General features: G+C 37.5%; 1 protein-coding gene and 1 long non-coding RNA gene across 2 annotated transcripts in view; both read right to left on the minus strand.

Annotated features, from left to right (window-relative positions):
• LOC133850742 (uncharacterized) overlaps positions 1-20,609 on the minus strand; it is an 86,370-nt gene that overhangs the window by 39,136 nt on the left and 26,625 nt on the right. The window lies entirely within an intron of this gene.
• Positions 14,088-16,644, minus strand: LOC133850695 (odorant receptor 24a). The gene is made up of 5 exons (XM_062286857.1): positions 15,913-16,644; positions 14,650-15,022; positions 14,496-14,594; positions 14,276-14,428; positions 14,088-14,209 (listed from the first exon to the last, which is right to left on the minus strand). The coding sequence occupies exons 1-5, from the start codon at positions 16,431-16,433 to the stop codon at positions 14,159-14,161; spliced, it is 1,197 nt and encodes a 398-aa protein (XP_062142841.1). The 5' UTR covers positions 16,434-16,644; the 3' UTR covers positions 14,088-14,158.

Here is a 20,609-nt window from a genome sequence, read left to right on the forward strand (position 1 = left end):
TTTGTCAGTATACCAAATTTTTATAAAGAGATTTTTTCATGCACTAAAGTCTCGTAAAGAATTTGAATATGAATCGATGAAACAATTAATTCATTTTTAACATTCTGTAGTTTTTTATGAATTAACATTTCATAAATTGTTTTGTTTATGTTCCTTAAATCCCCTTTCTTTATTCAATTAGTTCGTCGCTCATCAAATCTTTCTTGAACATATAAATAGTCTATAAATTTCATATTAAGTCCCGCTTAAGATACAAAGAATAAAGCCAAGAAAAGAATTTTAAATTATTAATATCAATTAATTGCTTTCCTTATTTTACATAAATTGCAATGACTCAGTCAATCAGCCAATTGGCCAGTCGGTCATTGATTAACGTTTAAATATAGCAAGGCAATTTTTTCGTAAGTCCCACTTAAGATGCAAGGAATAAATTGTTTTAATGCCAATAAGCCAAATACCTTAAGGCGATCAATCAGCTTGCCAGAGACAACAATAAGTGAAATTTACATACTTTCGTTTACATTTCAAGTACTTACTCTTTTTATAGAGCAAGAGCAAGCATGTACATATTATCTGTAGCTAATTTGGCAGTCTTTAAAATGAGGCTGGCTATAAGCTGCTGACCAGCAGACCACTCAAAAGGAGCAGGAGGACTCAAGAGAGTCAGAGCAAACCAAACTGAAGCCGACGGCCGCCGGCCTGCGGATGTTGGCCACGCGAATGTCGACGTGGATGTGGATGTGGATGTGGATGCGTATGCGGCCGCTTAAGTGCCTGACGGGGCTATAACAATATACTATACAACAAGAGCAACAACTGGCAATCGTGGCAGTAACCAAAAGCAGTAACTACTCGCCCTGTACAGCAACAACAACAGCAACATCGAAAGCAACAACAAAAGCCGCTGCTGACATGCCGCTTATTATTTATGTATTTTAATAACAAGCAGACGGACGCCATTGCCATTGCCACAGACAATGGCGGACAAGCCGGCAGCAACAGCAGCAGCAGCAAAATGGCCGCTGGTTAATGCGACAGCTGCTGCGGCCAGCCGAACCAAGAGTGAAAGAGGGCCACAAAGTAAGAGAGACTCCAGCTGAAGCAGACAGAGCAATCGCTGCTTCGGCTTTAAAAACAATAAACAATGTGTACACAAGGCACTCAAAAGGAAGACTGCTTCATGAGCTGATACCCTATAGAGGGGAACGCAATAATAACTGCCTGAAAATTAAACGTTGCCATTTTTCTTTAAATGTTTACTCATCATGTAACACTTTACAACGAGTAAGAAAGCTAAAGTTCTTGATTGTGAGATACTCGCTACACATTTTGAATTAAAGCAAAGCAGTACGGTATACAAAATTAATATACCACAAAAATACTAAAAATATGCTAAATACTGTATTTGGTATGTTTATATACTATAAAATTATACCATAAAATACAAAATATACCAGCTAAAGCAACTAAGACCTACAAAAGATAGTCGATTTATCCCATGTAAAAGAATTTCTTAAATACTAGATTATATAATTTTTATTGCATCGCAACCAAATTTCCAGGAATTATATAGACTGTAGTTATTGTTGTATACTGTAAGTTCAAATTTACGTTTGCGGGGCGAGAAAAAAAAGACGGACAGATAAAAATGGACAGACGAACATGGCTATATCGTCTCGGCTGTTAGCGCTCATAAATAATATCGAAAATACCTCTATTTGCCTGTTACATACATTTCCTGCAGACACAACGTTGTAATACCTTTCTATCCTATGGGCGGCGGGTATAAAAACTCAACTAACTTTCAACGAGCACAGTGTCAAACTTTAAATTATCGCTGCTGTTCGCTTTGACTCGTACGAACAGGCGTATACTTGATGTGTCGAGCGCATTTAAAGTTCAAGTTTCCCGGCAACTTGAAAAGCCTGCAATTTAATTGAAATGCTATTCACTTGAGCAGGGCGCTATAATCATGGGCCATGGAAACATGCATTTAAAAGTATTTAATACACATAAATGCTCTGTGAAAAGATCTGAAGCTTTAGCTGTGGGATACCAAAACCATTCTACTTACACACACACACACACACACACACACACACACACACACATCTGCATATATGCATGTTCAAGCACTCGTTGCATAATTAATGCGTCGAGTTGTACATTTACATTTACAATGACGTTACACGAATCCTGATGACGACGAGAATGATGCTGATACGCATTAAGTGGGCGTGGCGAGGCGCAGAAGTAAAGTTGAATTGCAATTGGCAGAAAAGCGAGCAGAAGAAGATCTCCTCTCATGTGCAAACCCAGAGCCAATGATGCAACTCAAGCTTACAGCTTAATCAAATTATCATTTTCATTTCACTCGCATTGTCTGACGGCTACAATTTTCCATCGAAGTTCATCAAGCAACTATAGCTGTGCAGTAAAAACTCTAATTTAACGCACATTAAATACAATAATTAATCTATGTCCTTTATTTGACATGAAAATGTATTATTGACGCTAATATTGTGCTGCATTTTATCTTCATTGTTTTATATTAGAGACTTGAACTCAATTTTCTCTACGAAATTTGATTTTTTAATCACACTATTATTTTACTGCAATATGTAGCTAATTAAGGACATGAGTTGGATTTTATCACAGAAATTGCCAATTTCCAATTTTACGCATATTAAATACAATACCTTATAGTTCATCATTATTCGGCCTAATCTATTAATCTGTTCTTTATTTGACTCGAAAATGCATTATTCACACTAATAATGTGCTGCATTTTATCTTCATTGTTTTATACTAGAGACTTGAACTCAATTTTCTCTACGAAATTTGATTTTTTAATCACACTATTATTTTACTGCAATATGTAGCTAATTAAGGACATGAGTTGGATTTTATCACAGAAATTGCCAATTTCCAATTTTACGCATATTAAATACAATACCTTATAATTCATCGTTAATCTATTAATGTATTTGACAAGAAAATGTATTATTGACGCTTATATTGTGCTGCATTGATAATTGCGCTTTATTTTAGTAGCAGCTTATTAAGAAATTTTGAATTTTAAGCTAGGCTTGTGATGTTCAGATAAAACTCTAATTTAACGCCCATTAAACATAATTTATATAGTCAAGCATCTTACAGACGTATCTATTACTAACCCCTTAATGGTACATTGCACAAATCTAAGGTGAATATTGAACAATCACTTTCATATTGTGCTGCATTTTCTATTCATCAAATTATGTTAAAGACTTGTGCTCGATATTAGCAAAAGCTCAGTTGTAGTTTCACAACGAGCTTGAGTTGAATTAAATTCTATTGTTAATTAATAACAATAGTATCAATTATAAATGGCAAGTTAATGCAACTGCCTGCAAACTGATGTTTAAGTCATTGTTCTTTTGGCATATGAATTCCTTGAATATTTAAAATTATTTTGTTAAACATTTGCCAACATTTTCACTCGAAATTGCCTTCATTTATTTGTCATTTACTTTAGCTGCTGTTGCAGCTGTGCAAGTATCTCAAAGCTGACATTGAAGGTAAATTCATCCGCATAGCGTCATCAATTTGGCCGACGACGAACACCGAAGCAAGATGCAAACGCAGCTTTCACTTGCTGCTCATTAAATGTGCGCACAAAAGTAGGCAACATTAATTTGCATTCGCTTTTTTCTTATACCCTTGCTTTGCATTGCAAATGTGTGGCTTATTTATGCAGTCAGCAAGGGGTATCTTATAGTCGAGCATGTGTCAGCAAGTGTTCTCTTAGTTGTTTATGTAGGTATTTCGCTTGGCACTTTTACGCTGCAAGTGCGAATGTTGAAACAAAATAAATGAGCAATAGTCGACGTTGTTGAAGGCTTACGCACGTTTCTGGCAACGAACGGTTACTTTTCTTTTTCCACCACCACAGCACAGCACATCACACCACGCCACACCACAGAAGACGAGCCACGCCTCCTCACATTTCACATACGCGCGTTGGCGCCACCTGCAGCTAAAAAATTGCACAGAAATTAAGCATACGCAGCGTGCAACGCGCAGCTGTTGCTAGTTGCACACTGCAGGGCTACAGTTTCAGTTGCAGTTGTTTTGTAGTTGTAGTTGTTGTTGTAGTTTGGGCAGTTGTTGTTGCTGTTCGTTGTTGCAATGTTTTTAATGAGAGGCACAGCACCGAGTAAAGCACAGCGAAGAGCTCAACAAAATAGAAAGATAGAATTCATGCGGCGCCTCATCGTCAATGCTCATGCATAAACATTGAGGCGCGGCATATTTTAGTTACCAACAGAGGCGGCTGCCTGATTGCATTTGTCTGTATGTGTGTGTGGGTGTATGTGTATGTGTATGGCAACGATGCCATAACATTAATTTTGTTAATTAAAACTTTCTCACGGCTTTAAACTTTACCAACCAGCTGTCTCTGCCTCCTTCCCCATCCATCTCATTCTACTTTTTGTGTGTTGTTGTCTGCCGACGGCCTTGTAACACTCTCTGGCATTGCATCTGCATGTGTGACACACAGTCGAGTCAGTCGAGTCAGTCAGTCACTCAGTTAGTTTTACACCTGTCGCCTGTCACCTGCTCAACTGTTTACCTGTTCACCTGTCCACCTTTCAGTTTACCCCTTTTACTCTCGCTTCTCTTGCCTCTGGCGACTTTCGGTTTGTTTGCCCAAACCAAAAGCAAAGCACAACTTTTACTTCCCGAAGGCGACTATAAAACTTTTGCCTCGAGGCATGCTTCATATTTGTTGCTGCTCTTGTTATCGCTCTTGTTTTTGTTGTTGTTGTTATGCCTACACACAAATCTGTAAAATGTTTTGTACAAATTTGCAAGTGTTTACATAGCCGCAAGTTTGCGGCAGGAAAAGGACAAACCGTTGATCATTCATAGTGGAGAAGTCAAAGGCAAAATCAAATGGGCCAAGGGTCATATTAAAATTGCAGGCATTCCTTTGTCAACCATAAATAATATAATACTTGTTATTGCAACTATTTATCAACATGTGTCAAATGAAGTTGTTTTGCTTCTTGAGAGACTCGCACACATTTAAATTGATGAAAAGTTTGACAACTCAATGAAGTTGCTAACCAACTTCTGCTTCATATAATTTCCTGACGTCATTTTATATATATTTCTTTAAAACAAAATATGTTAAAAATAGAAGTTTGCCACTCAAAAATTGCAAGCTGCTATTGTTGTCAATCCGACTAGATTACTTGCCATTTCATTTCAGATTTTCCTTTTCAATTTTGCTCAATCTCGTTTTTCCTATTTTCTCCACAAGCGCACACACACGTACATACATATTTTTCAATTCATGGTGCAACATGAAGCCTGAATTTGTGTTCAATCTGCGTATAGTTATAACTCGTATTCACGCTATTTTGACCCAATTTCATGAGTTGATTTTTGCATAAACGCAGAGATCTGCTTTGTGTTGTTGTTGCTCTTGATTTTGTAGCTGCTATTGTAGTTGTTGTTGTTGTTGTTGTTGTTGTTGCTGCTGTTGTAGATGGCTGTTATTGTGAACGTTTATTGCCTTTGACATCGTTACAATGCCATCGACAGCTTCCGTTTCTTTCTTTGCAACTTTCATTCGTTGCTTTTTGGGCAAACTTTCGACATTTCGCTTTGTTGTCAAAAATACTTACAACATATATATTCGAGCATATATATGTACGTACAGTGACGTATGAGTGTATGTGTGTGTGTGTGTATGTGTGCATACATTTACCAAGGATGTTTTATGAGCTCCTTTGGCACTCTCTGATGGCCCAGTCATTTGCACAAGTCGTGACATACTGGAGCACAGCCTGTAGCCAACTTGTAGCCTGCAGGCAGTGACAGAGAGGGATATAAAAAGAAAGTGAGAAAGAGAGAGACAGAGAGAGAGGGAACTGTCGTGTATTGAAAGCGAGCTATGCCGGCAGCTTGACGCGCACTCTTGGCGCTCCATTTTATGCTCGGGTATGTTTATATGCAAAGCGGCTATAAAATTTGCAAACTTTTAATGGTTCATAAAATATTTAACGTAATGGCGGCGGCGGCGGCCAAAAACCGGTTAAAGACAGGCCAAGCAACAACAACAACAACTGAACCAGAACCAGGCGACAAGGCCAAGTCAAGTGGAGTCAACAGGGCCAACAGATTTGTTGCTGCAACAAGCCGCAAAGCGATACGAACTCCAAAAAAACGGTCAACCATAGAATAATGTCGACTGCCAAGCTGGCGAACAAAAATTGCCCAATTGCAGTCCTGTAGCCTGCATCCTGCATCCTGTTGCGCTCACCTTCCTCTGTTCCTCCCTGTTTCTCTTCCAACTAAACGCGAGTGCAATTTATATAAACCATTTTTGTGTTCGCTGCCATACACACACAAATTGCAAATTATCGCCTCAGCCATTTCGGGCTGAGTAGAAATATCGCCATCCTCCAGCTCATAGTGAGCGCTGCACTGGATTTATGTGCGCGCTGAACTCTGGCCAGAGGTGTCGCTAAATTATGCCATGTGCAGCTTTTAATTGCGCCTCTGATTTTCCATATTTAGAGGCTGCTGTTAGAGTGCCGCGGATAGCCAATAAATTACGCAAGAACGAACGAGCTACAGGATGAGAGGAGAGATAGATAGTCCGCTCTGGTCAACACTGGCCACGCATAATTCGCGTTGCCAAGCACCAATTCGATTATCGCTTAATGCATTTGAGAATTCTGATGAGAGATGTGCCAAAGTGGGGAGATAGTGACGGAGAGAGAGAGAGAGAGAGAGAACTTTCAATTTATGCGCTGCGTTGTGACAGCAAGCGAAAACAATTAAACAGCACGAGTCGCTACAAAAGTTCTAAGAGTCATAGTGAGTTTTATGAACTTTAACCGAATTTTGTTCTTGTAATTCCTCATGATTATAGAAAAAAAAAGTATATTAAAATATAAATGTAATAATAGAATGTATAAACAAGGAAGAAAGTTACACGCTACTCCTTTTCAATAAAAAAAAACAGATTGCGATATTATTTTTAAAATATACCGCATTTATATCCCGAAAATACTTAATATACTTGTATTTGTTATATTGATGTATAAAAATAGAGTTTGAGTTTCTTTAGATTATATACCAAAAATACACAAATATACCGAAGGATACACTTGGTATATTAATGTATAAAAATCGAGTTGAGTATCAAAAATACAAAAATATACCGAAGTTCCTTTAGAATTAAGTTATGTTCCTTTAGATTTCATATTTTGTATTATATCTCAGCTTTTATATTAAAAAAAATAAATATTTAATTTATTAATAATTTATCTAAGTCGAATAAGTAAATGTTAATTAATTTCTTTGTTTTATATTATTGTTCAAGAAAACTTATTTATGCTAATCATTATCCATGCTGAAGGTCACATTTCGTTTTCTCATCGCTTTTACGAAAATATTTCATATTCTTGTATCTAAATCTTAGTATAAATTCCAACTAACTCTTCGACAAATCAATTCTCCTCGCATAAAATAGTAATTACCGCCTTGACTCGAAGCTGTAATTTGTGTTCCGCCGGCAACAACAATAACAATGTGAATCGTCGCCTGGCGATTAGCGGCGGAAAGAAAGCGACTGAAAGCAGAGCAGAGCGTCGAAGGCAAAATCGCAGCGGAAGTCAGCGACTGAGCAGGCGGAGCGGAAACGGAAATGCGCAAATGTTAGGGGCAGCAAATGAAAATGGTTCCCCAAGCGTCGTTTATCTCTCAAACGACGACGCGGCTTTTGCAGCGTTGAAGCGTCAATGCGACAGCTCAAAAGCAAAAGTAAAAGCATTCAAAAAGAAAGCGCACACAAAGAAACAAAAAAAAGAAGGAATTTCAAACAGACGCGATTCCAGAAAGGATTCGTTTTTCTTCAATTGTACAACACATTTTCCCAAAATGGGCGGAGCAGACAGCCGCAGCAGCTGGAGCAACGTCGTGTCGCACGTGCCGCAGACATATCGAAGACAATGAGAATGCGAGCATCTATATCATTAGATGCCATATGTGTGGCAATGTCCTTGCGCCAGGGGCAAGCCAGGCAGAGAGTTGGCAGACAACGTTTGTCAATTGATTTTGGCTGCTTGAAGACAGCGATACTCAGTTATTCAATATGCCACACAAAAGGTATATGCTATAGAAACTAAATTTCAAATTCTACTTACAAATATTAAGAATAATACCAGACTTTGTCGGAAAGCTAGCAAAAAAAAAAACTTAAGTATACCCTTCTTCATTTCTTTTTATATTTCTTCTAAACATTCATCATCTACCTTGCCATTTTACAGAGTATTTAACAGTCAAACATTGCCTGGCAAATTAACCATAACTCCCGCAAATGAAAACGAAAAACGAAAAAAAAAATAAGACTGACATGCAAAACATTTTCATGCAAATGCAAAACATTGTCGAGACTAGCGTCGCTTTCTCTTTCTCTTTCCTTTCTAGTTTCATTTCCCCTCCTGTCGCCTTTGTCATGCAGCTTTTGTTGCTGGCCGTAACGATCTCTGCAGCACGTACGCTTCACGTTGCCATCGACGCCTTCTTGGCCCTGTTTTTGGCTCTCTCTCTCTCTCTCTCTCTCTGTGTGTGTGTGTGGCGTCTTCGCTGTTTGTTCGCTTTTAATTTTAATGCGTGTTGCACGCTCGCTTCCAAAAATTAAACGCCGGCTTATTTTCCGTTTCGTTTTCTGCCTACTGCTTACTTCCCTTTTCCAACCCCCCCGCTTCTAACCATACAATAAACCGTTGCGCGCGCTCTCGTTTTGATAATTTCACATCTAAACATGGCGCAAAAGTTTCCTCGACGCTTTTTGGACCGTACAAATAGGCGTCGATTAGGCAAATCAACGCATTTGTATGCAGATTATGTGCCAGCGGGCAACACACGCACAAACTGGAGTAAAAGAAGAGGCAATTGTTGTTGCTGCTATTGTTGTCTCTAATTGCGCGTAGTCTGTTAGCTTCTACACTCTAATAAAGACTTGAACAACACTTAAGTACAGCAACTCGTAGGCAATGATCTAGCTATCAGCAGCAACAGCAATAGCTACAGCAACTAACTATTTAACTAACTAGCATTTAGTGCAAGGTATTAGCATACATACGCATTTCACTTTCGAAGAAATAGTGCAAATGAATGTTTCTCCAAAGGTTTCAATTAGAGATAGAGTTGTACAATTACCTGCAAAAAGAAACGAGGAGAAATATGTTAATTTAAAACAAAACAAGTATTTTTAAGCAAATGGAAAGAAAATGTGAGAGGGCCCAATGTTTACCTTTACGATCGTCAATATATATATAAGAATTATATAAGTTTTATAATATAGTGTTTGTTATCCATCTCGCAACCCTTCACACTGTCAATTAGTATCGATAGTTGGATAGAATCATATTTGCAACTGAACGCAATTACATTATATACTTTTTCTCAATAAAACTAATTCACAATCCAATTACATCATATAAAAATATACAATTTAAATTAATTAGTTTAGCAAAAACTGGTTCGTCCTATAACTAATAAGTTTTCTCACTCATTTATTTATTCGTGTAACTTATTTTACAAAGGAATTAGTAAAAGACATGATAAACTGTGAAACATAAATAGAAAATAAATAAAATTAAACTCAATCAAATTCATATTATTCACATTGTAAGAGATTCGATTGAAGAATAACTTTCTTTGTTTCACTACAATCAATTTATCATGTTTTTACAGCAATTATTTGAAATATTTGTAAAGTTTCCCTACAATTTTAATTTGATTGTAACGAATTGTAGAAGCTTTATTGCCCACAATCAGATTAAATAATTTGAAAGATAAAAGTATCTCTAAGTCGCACACCTAGACCAGAATTGGCTGCAGTAAAATACCAATTATTTTCGCATTTTGCAATCCATCTCGTCTCTGATTCGCAGTTCACATGTCGCTTTAAACAAGCACAGATCTTACGCTAATTTTAAGCGGCTCTTAACTTCCCCTCACACACAGACAGACGCACACAGCATTTATCTGCACACTCTCACCGTTACACCTATAGGGACGACGCCTTCAAACCGTCGACAATCCCAAAAACACAGTCGCAACATCTCCCACGCTGCGTGTTGAATTTCAATGCATACTTTTAGGCCGTAAACATCAGAGAGATGAGTGAAGAAAGCGGCAAAAAACAGCGCACACACAACAAAAAAAAAAAAGAAAGGAAAATACATTCGTTTGCTATTTCGCATATCACAAGGCCAAAAGCGTTCAGTACGACGCTGATGAGAAGGGGTAGCCAAGGGAAGGGTAGGGGAAGATGGTAACTAGGAATCACATGCGATTGGCATTTGACGCCAAAATGCTGACGATGACGAGTTTTTTTTTCGTGTTTGGGTGATTCTTGTTGTTTTGGTTTTTGTGTCTTGCGCCACTTGCAAGTGGATTTATTTTGCAATGCCCCAACGGAATTTTAATGGATCGTTCCCCCGTTATTTTTTTTGTTTTTGTTTGCCCCCGCCGACGAGCACGTGTCTATGGTTTCGAAAAATTGGCCAAAGACTTTGCCGCCTGCTTAAAATTTCGCTCATGTGACGACAACGTCGCCGTCGACGTCGACAGCGCTGCCAGGCTAAAGCATGACGCTCACTTGACAATTCATTCACTCGTCGCTTCTGTCTCGTCTCGTGTCATCTCGTTCGTTGCTCTCTCGTCTCTTGTCTCTTGCTTCATCTCGCCGCTGGCTTCACTCGCCCGCAGTTTTACAGCTGCTCGTGTTTGTTTTCGTTAATTCAGCATCGCTTCCTGTTTTTATTTACTTTTCACTTGTCCCGGTTTTTTCTCCTCCTCCCACAGCTTTTCTTTGCCAACTCATAAAATGCGAAATTTAATTAGTCGTGTAGGTAAAAATGACATTTGAAATTATTTTGGTAGCACCGAAGCAAGAGCTTGTCATGCTCCTTAACTTTCGACTATTAAATGAATTTATTGCTCTCAAATTAGGAACAAAAATACACAACATGAAATATTTTAGGACTTTTGAGACAATATATAATATAGTATACTAAATATAAATTCCTTTAACCCTTAGCTAGATTAAGATGCCACATTGATATCAGAAAGCTGACTTAAGAAAACATTATAGAAAATCTTAACAAACTTAAAACATTTAGAGTTTTTTTATGTTATTGAAATAGAATAAAGAAATATAAATAAATTTCCCGTGACTTTAATGAAAATCATCTCAATCAATTAAATAAAAGTCTGATTTAAAAATAATACAAAATAAGATTCAGGGTAGAAATTACCAAATTTGAAGAGTATTTAAAATTCAGTTTTTCAAACCATTTTTGTATAATTCCACATGACATTTTTCCTCATACGTTATTTTTGTTTTTGTTTTTTATTTTTTTATTTGGCCTTTAATTATGCGCACCTGGCTGTGAGTGCGTGTGTGTGTGGGTGTTTGTGTGGCACGTTTTATGCGCCTCGTTTGACATATTTTCATATGGCTTGGCCTCGTCTTGCTTTACTTGTTGTTGCTCTGTGTGTTTTTTGTTTTAATTCAGTTGGCAGTGAATTAAATGTAATATTTTATTGAGTAACAGCGAAAATTGGAAGGAAACCTCCGACAAATTGTCTGTGCTTGAAGCTCAGTTCGAAGTATTTGTACAACTTATTTGTGCTTTCGATTTTACTTTTGGTTTGCGCTTGTCGTTACGTTAATGTGTTTGTAGCTCCTTCTGCGAATGTCAATGGGTTAAAGCGTGGCCCTAACCGCTTTGACCCGCTCGCAATAATACTCACTCACTCGCACACATACACACAAATACACACACACATGTGCAGACGGACATGTAGTTAAGCGCACCTAAATACATTTTTGCTAGAATAAACAAGCAACCTTGGGATGTTTACCATAAAAAGTAGGTAAACTTGAGTGCAAAAATTGCGTATGGAGTGAGTTTACATCCACACACACTCACACTCACACACACACACACACGTATGCATACAGTATACAAAATGGCAAAATAAATGCACATAAAAATGTGAAAACGAATGCCAACAACAAGCAAAATAAGAAGAAGAAGCTGTCCAAGAGCCAGCTGAATGAAACGAAATAAAAATAACAAGCAACAAACACAAGAAAGGGAAAAATGAACTGAAACAGAAGCTCAGAAACCGAACACACTAAAGGGCTGCCAAGTAAAGTAAGGCGTAGCTCTATGGACAATACAAGGGGTGCAGAGAGAGAGGGGAAAAGGGAAAGAAGGCAGCCGCTTTGCGGTCCATCGTCGAACACATTACAAGCAAAAGCACTTTTGACAAAAGGAGGCGCCAGCGAAAATAAACAAACAAATGCCAAAACGAAACAAAGACGGACAGACATAAGTCAAGAGAGAGAAAGCGATAGAGAGACAGAGAGAGAGAGAAAGATGGATAGACGAAGAGCATACCAGAGATTGCGTGGCAGATAGGCGCGCTTATGGTGCGTGTGGGCTAAAGGATTTCAAGGACTACAACATTAAGCCACACCAAGAACAACAACAGCGAGTGAGAACCAAAAGAATTTGTGCATGAACAATGCCAAAAGGCAAAGCGCACGAGCAACTCAAGTGGAGCTGCTCTTTGAGAGAGGGCAACAGCAACAAACAAATGCAACAGACGGGATATGAAGAGCAACTGGCAAGCGTGAGGGGCACAACGGATGTCATTAAGGTGTGCGAGTGTATGTGTGTTTGCATGAAAATGAACTGCAGCAACAGCTGAAAAGTAGGCAACAGAAATGCACAGTTCGATGCATTGCAGCGGCAAAAGTGAATGAAAAATATGCAAGGGAGTGAGAGAGGAGGTGAACGAGGTGAAATGGGGAGCGCAGTAAGTTCATGGGTGCATGCGAGTGTCAGACATGATGAGTTCCGGCAAAAGAAACCAATTTGCCAGAGCTGTTAAACAGAACGGCTTTTAATCCAAACAGCAACAGAAACAGCAACAGCAACGGCAGCAGCAGCTGAAAGGTCAATGGGAAAAGAGAACAACAACAGAGCAAAAGTAATAAGAAAGAGGCAAAAGTGCAGAAGACAAACAGCAGAGGAACAAGTGCAATTAACGAAGCAACATGGAAATTAACAGAAAAATATTTATAAAGACATGCATATGTGCTGAAAATATGAAACAACATATTGTAAAAGAATGACAGAGATCGAGATACAGCAAAGGAGGTATCACAACAAATAGGAAAACTAAAACCTGTTAGTTTTTTGATACATTCGAATGCATTCGTTTCTAGTTTTGTATAAGTATATTTATTTTAATTTACCTAATTTTTTGTTGCCACAATAATGCCTAGATATATATTTATATTGCTACAATAAAGCTTCGACTTAAAATAATACATTTTAATTTTTTTACCCGGTACCCATTGGATAAGAATTGTAGAAGTTATTTAAAAACAAGTTTATATGCAAATTACGCATACTGCAATGGGGTCTTAGCTGCTGACAATCTGGTATATATACCAAATATGGCTTATGGTATATTATAGTATTTTGTGGCACATTATCTGGTATATTTTAAGAATAATACCACATTGTTTTGCTTACCTCACAGTGGAAAAATATATTTTTATTTGGTAAATTTTTGAACATGTGTAGTACCTTAAATTTGGTATATTTTAAGAATAATACCGCACTGTTTTTTAAATCGATTTTTTTCTAAAGTTTCTTAAAGCTCAAAAATTAAAGAATTAAGGATTCCCAAGTAGAAAAACAACAAAAAAATAATAACCAAAGCAGAAGCCCTGAAAGAACAAAAATAATGTAATTTTCTTCAATTTATTTTCATTAACAGTAAAACAACTAAGACCTGGCACCAAACTCAACTGTTAAATCAAAATAAATTACTTTAAATGGTGAAAAACAAGAACTGAAAATCTCACGCTAAAATATTATCTCAAATACACTTCTATTATTGTGTAGAACAATGGCGACTCTAAAGAGTCTAAACTACAAGCTGCAAACCATTAAAGGACAAATTCCTAAGTGCCGTATATATTTTATATGTATTTTTTAATCCATTGCTCATCAATTTCATTCTAAACACAACAAAATATGATAACAATAATTTGGCTCTGTTTCTAAATCACCGACTTGGCCAACGCAATGAGTGAACCCGTAAAGCGTAAAATCTGTCAAATAAATAAATACTATAATACAAACAGCAAGCGAAAGCAACTGCAAAATGGAAGCCCTACCGAAGTGAGTGTTTCCAGGGATGGCGAAAAGAAAGGTATCTTAATAATGAGCACGCGCTGAGCTCTGGCAATCATGAGAAGCGTCATCTTCTGCACACGCACGCTGTGTCCATGCCAATGGCTGCTGAAAGTGCCTCTCGATAGCTCCAAACACTACAGAACAAAGAGAGGGAATTTCACATTTGAAGAATGCATTTGAGGAGGAGTTGAAGGCACGCACCGCTTCCATAATGTAGGTTCCGCCCAGACAGTATAAAAAGATTTCAGTGCCCACAGCGCACGTGTAGACCAAATATACAATGATGCCCACGCCCGAGAACTACTAAGAGAAAGGGCAAGTTAAAAAGCGGAATGTTTAGCTTAAATTTGCCCACCAGCAGCATGTCCACGACGCTGGTGCCAATAATCAGACTGGAGGTGACAAAGTGTCCCAGCGTAATCTCGACCATGATGCCCGACAAGCGCTCCGTCAACTCGGCAATCTCATTGTGACGATCCACCAGCTTCTCCATGCGTCGAACAATGCGCAGCTCCTGCTGGGGAGTTGGCATCGAAGCATTCTCCTTTATGGCCAACAAATCGCAGACATCGTCGCGCAGTGAGTACAACAACACTGTCAGATACAAACAGAAGCCCAAAAAGAAGCCATCGGCACCGACAAAGCACACCACAGTAATGTAGCCATGCCAATGGACAAGCATATAGATCAGCGGATACAAAGGCAGGCGCAACAAGGCATCTGGAAAGCTGCAAGCCGCGCATTATTAACAATTCTTGAACTACACAGAGAAAAAATAACTAATAACTATACAAAAAATCTTGAGTTTGAAATCTTTTCGAAAATTAATGAAATTCTTTAGACGATTCTTGAGTTATCGTTTTGAAACTAATTATTTTCGTTGAAAATTGATCAAATTTAGTTTTTCTTTTCGAAAAATGAGCCATGAAAAACAAAAATCTTGAAACAAAAAATAGTTATTTGAACAAAAACAAAATACAATTAAATGAAAGTGGTGTAACAAAAAATAAAAAATTAAAACAAAAATTAAATTTTCTGCTTCAAAATTAAGCATTTTTTTCTATAATTAAAGTCTCGATTTAGGAATTTATCGTTTGGGTATAAATATGTTTTAAAAACAACAAAGAATATCTCTAGTTTCTAAACTTTTCGATCTTAAGAAAATCTTTCAAAATTCTGGAAAAGGTATTTCAATCTTTAATCATCGTTTATTTGAAAGAGATTTAAATTCTCTATATTAGATCGAATATTTATCAAAATCAAAAATTTGACTCATACAAATTTGGTGCACGACTTCAAAATAAAAGTGTAAACCAAGAATAAAATTAATAAATTAAAAACAAAATAAACTACCAAATATATGTGCATATGTATATAACAATGTTAATCGCAGCTAAATATAAGAAAATACAAAAATTATTAGGAAATCAAAGTCTCAATTTAAGAATGTTTGATTAAATTTAAAGAGTTTTCCTGTCTGGATTTAATTTTGGCATATTCCATTCTTGAATTAAGAATATATACTTGAATTGAGAATGTTTCTTATCCGCAACATAATAAGATTACCTAATATACTCTTTTCGTCATTTTTTTTTCTCTGTATTCAACTGCAACTTACATCATCTTAAACGGCGTTTCATAAATCCAATCCTTGCCATGCGCCCGCCTCAACATATTATCCAACAGATGCCGCACCGAGTACGAAGTGCTGGTGCAGAAGCCACAGCAGAGCAGCAGCGTGGTCAACCTGGTGGCCAGCGTATAGAAGCGTCGCTTGTAGTTCAATTTACGCTCTGATCTCTGTTGTTCTGTGAGCTTACGAATCCTTTGGATCAACCACTTGAACTCATCCTGATACCACCAAATTGCCACCATCTTGAGCAAGGACAAAATGCTGGAAGCCACCGGACAAAGTGCATCCAAAGCCAAGGCAATGTTTATCGGTATCTGATGAATACCATAATGCGCTTCGGCATAACAGCCGTAGGTGAGTATGAAGAAGTTAAAGAAACTCCAGGCACGGAGCGCCCAAGTGCGCTTCTGTTCCGGATAGAAGCCAATCAAGCTGAGCGCAAACTTGGGCAACAGAAAATAATGTCGCTCCATTGGATACGAGCTGCTCAGAAAGCGTGGCCACATCTTGCTTGCCGTCTTTGACTCTGGGCAGCATTTGAAGTCTTTCGCTTTTATACCTTCAATGTGTGTAGTGTACGACAATCATAATTGATGAGCTGGGCGTCGTTCAATAAGTTTCACTCGACCAAAAAGAATCAAGCGCCCTGAGCTTTAACCCACAATTAGGCAACGTTTAGCAGTAGGCGTCATCGTGCTCGTGATTATGTATAATTATATTAAACTAAAGTTTTGTCAAACACGCCTGCAAGTTCTCAAGAATAATAATAATTTGTATGTAGTTGTTCAGTTTTGTATTAAACGAGAAACATTATGTGAATAGAAATCATAGTGGAAGCTAATTTATACTATTGATTTACTATTTGTATTATTCTTTAATCTCTAATCGCAACCAAAACCTTAATGCATATCACGTATACACATTCTGGTAGCTTCAACTGCGCATTGCGTATACGCAAGGTGTATCATTGTCTTCTTAAAATATATTTGAATTTTCCTTAAATTAACTAACTAAACTAGCTAAAACTTTGGCTAGACCACACAAATACTCGTACTGTAGTTCCTCTCAGCCTCTTTCTCTCCCTCTGTTCTCCGCTCTCTATGTTCTTTGTATATGCTTATTATGGGGTAAAATAGATGACAGGTAAACAAATTGACTCGAGAGTAGGCACGAGGCTTTGGAGCCTCCGGCTATGGCTTTCGCTTTAGCTTTGGCTCCGACTGTGGCTGCATCTCAGTTGCAAGTGTTGCCAACCAAACTTGCAGTTTGAATAAATATTTTATAAGCTATCCAACTGCGAGTGTGTGTGTGTATATATGGTAAGTATATATGTGTGTTCGTTGGCATGATTATGCAAACTGCAGTTATTTGGTGTATGCGAGGAGGCCAATAAATTAATTTAGCCGTTCGTTCGTTCGTTCGTTCGTCGCTCGTACGTCGACCTGGCTCTGCATGCCTAAAGGCCTCTTTTGGGGAAAGGCGGAAAAGGCGGGCGTGGCCGGGAAATGGCGTTGACGGCGCCTGCTGTGTTTGCTGTGTTTGCGCCAGAGCAGCAGACCGGACTAGGCCCAATCTCTGACCCAACACGAACTTGCCAGAACCCAGAACGGACCAGCTCTTTGCATAATTGATGGCTGCAGGTGTATTTGTGCTCAAATGAGGCATGCTAAACACATGCCTTTGACACTTATACACACACATACTCACACACATGAGCATGTGAACACACTTACACACCTACTCATATAGTAATAAAAGTAAAAAGACAGAGAGCGAGAGAGTGACAGAGAGAGGGAAGACGGAACATTGTTAACCAAATAAAAAGAACTGCAAATTTTTGTGTATGGCATTTGATGTTCTTGGGGGACCCAAAGCGATAAATATAAATAAAAACGAATAGACGACATAAACAGAGGCTATAAGCACAGTCATACACTATAAATTAGATCATTTTGGGACGGGTATTCGATAAAGCTACATATATTATAGATTAGTCTATGCATTGCGCATGAAGATAGCTTTAAGGAATTGACAAATTTGAAGGGAAATAAGCGAATGATCTTAATACAAATTATATATACGTGTAGGGAAGAGGGAGGTGGAATGAGATGAACTTTAAAAGAAGAGATATATAAATTATAAAACATTTATAAACATTGAAGAAATATGTAAATAAAAGAGGCTCCGACAATTTCATGTTCGCTTTCGGTAATCCGTTCAGCATTATAATCAAAGTTGACAGAATTTCGGATAGTCTAAATGACAGTTTAGAGTCCCAAGCAAACCACATGCCGCATTCATAAGAACCAACCAAAATATAGAGACCCTACAAAGGCTATGTCCGACAAAGCCCAAACAACAACAACACACAGTTGAGCGGAGGGGAAGGGGGCGGGGTCGGGGAGAATCGACGAATACGCGCGGTCGCCTATTCAAATTGAAAAATTTACGTGGAAAACATGCAAATTTATGCCATAAACACAATGAGTTTAATGTGCCCCAAGCCGTGTGAGGCAACAAACAGGACAACCACAACACAAAAAAAAAAAAAAAAAATTGAAAGAGGAGCGAAATAAAAAATGCCAAAAACTCGACCTGAACAAAACTTATGGCCTGGCAGCGACAACCACATTGATGACTCGATTTGTAGGCCACATGACTACAAAAAAAAAACATAATAAAGGAAAAAACCAGGAGCGACGAAAACACAAAAAAAGCAACAATGGGCGTTACTTTTTTGTGTGTGTGGCATGCAACACACTAGACAGGGGGAGAGGCAAACGCGATGCAAAGTCGTGCCACACAAAATTATTTACAAAATTATTGAACACGTTTCGAGCGTGCCACAAATCTGCCTCGACAACAAAATGGCAACACAACGACAACACAACCAAGCGAGAGGGAGGCAAAAAGGGGCGGCAGTATACATGGAGGCGTGGCCTGGCACAGGTAAGTGTGCTAAGCTTTAACGGTCGATGGTCATATGAATTTATAATTGAATATTAAACCAGTTGTCAACTCAATGACTCAGCTCTCAGCAAGGCCGCCAATCGAAAACAACTCTCTACGAGTTTTGACTGCGATTTTCACTATATATGTTACTATAATGCTTTAACGTTCTTAAAAGATAACATTAAATTCCACTTGCATGTTACAAGTATACACATAATCATAGCAAACAGATCAGATTGCGTGTAGCGTGCATAGCTGGCGACTTTATTATACGATTGTTAAAAAATTGTTTAGATTTCAAATTTGATATTTTAATTCGATAATGTATTAAGCTTGTTCGTACTTTTTACCATCTATTATACATATTATAATTGGTGCTATTTAGTAATAAAAATGAAAGCAGTATTCTTTAATTGCGAACTAATTTAATGGAAATCGTGTAGAAATGAATCTATGTAGATTTGTTGAAAATATGACCGCATAGCTATAAATTATTTTGAAATAATTTTCCATATTTAAATAAAAATTATTTGTAAAACATTTTAAACGAAACTCAATTGATGAGTTAACGCCTTAGACCATTTTCACTTTTCTACATATATCAAATATATAGAATAAAATTAATTTTAGAGAACTTTAAAATACGATGAGACTAGAGAATTGATATTTAGTTTCACCAACATTAATTTTAATTCAATAAACAAATAATTTAAAGACGTAGCTGAAATCAATCGGACCAATCTATTTCAACAAGATGAACATACTTTTTCAAAAATATACCGCCGTCAGGCAAAACATTAATTCCATTGTTCAATTAAACCACACATTTGTCAATTTTGCATTTGATCGATATACAGAACCATTTATAATATTTTGCATAGATTTGAAGGCTTTTTAAAGAGCGCCGCAAGCTCAAAATTGGTTGCATTTATAATGCCGAATGCATTTTTGATAACACGCAGCTCTCGTTGTGTGTTTTGGCTAATTTCAGCATGTTTCAGTATTAGTAATGTGTCACGCACAACTAAACACACGCCTGAATAGGCTATCAAATTTATTGTATGCTCTTCTCTCCCTCTCTCTCTCTCTCACACACTCTCCCTGTTTCTATCACTCACAACAAAAACAAACAGCGACTCGGCTGACCTGCTGCCGTGTGGGAAGGTGTGAGGGACGTGGGACGCCTTTGTTCGCCGATAAACTTAATTTGAATAATAAATTACGTTGATATTTAATCAGCGCAGGACGGCGATAAAATGCAATGGCCTCTGGAGAGAGCCGCCCGGTAATCCACAAGCACAATAAACTATACATGAATGGGCGAATATATGTTGAATATGCAAAGATGCATATATGAAACAAACAAGTAAGAAAGCTACAGTCGAGAGTGCTCGACTATGAGATATCTGCTATCAGTAATACCATATTTTAAAAATTTACCGAATAGAATAAGCTGAAGGTCATATTTGGTATATCTATATAGTTTTACATTTAAAATATACCAAAGTGTACAAAATATAGCATAGTGCATAAAATATACCATGGTGCACACAATATACCAGATTGTCAGCCAAGCAACTAACATTTTTTGTGGATATACAAATGTATTTCGTATAGAAATTCGACAATTTTTATGCGAGCAAGCAATTTTGAGAAATCAATCATAAATACTGTAATTATTATTGTATACACCAAAAATCACTCACTCTAGCTTCAAAATTTTACTTATT

This window comes from Drosophila sulfurigaster, chromosome 2L (assembly GCF_023558435.1).
Source record: "Drosophila sulfurigaster albostrigata strain 15112-1811.04 chromosome 2L, ASM2355843v2, whole genome shotgun sequence".
In the NCBI taxonomy this organism is placed as follows: Eukaryota; Metazoa; Arthropoda; class Insecta; order Diptera; family Drosophilidae; genus Drosophila; species Drosophila sulfurigaster.

What these genes read in the sequence shown, in the direction of transcription:
- LOC133850695 (XM_062286857.1), bottom strand. Translation starts at nt 16,433, where the DNA reads ATGTGGCCACGCTTTCTGAGCAGCTCGTATCCAATGGAGCGACATTAT. An exon ending in GAACCTACATTATGGAAGCG is followed by an intron (nt 14,429 to 14,495) that starts GTGCGTGCCTTC and finishes TTTGTTCTGTAG; the next exon opens with TGTTTGGAGCTATCGAGAGG. An exon ending in CCCTGGAAACACTCACTTCG is followed by an intron (nt 14,210 to 14,275) that starts GTAGGGCTTCCA and finishes TTTATTTGACAG; the next exon opens with ATTTTACGCTTTACGGGTTC.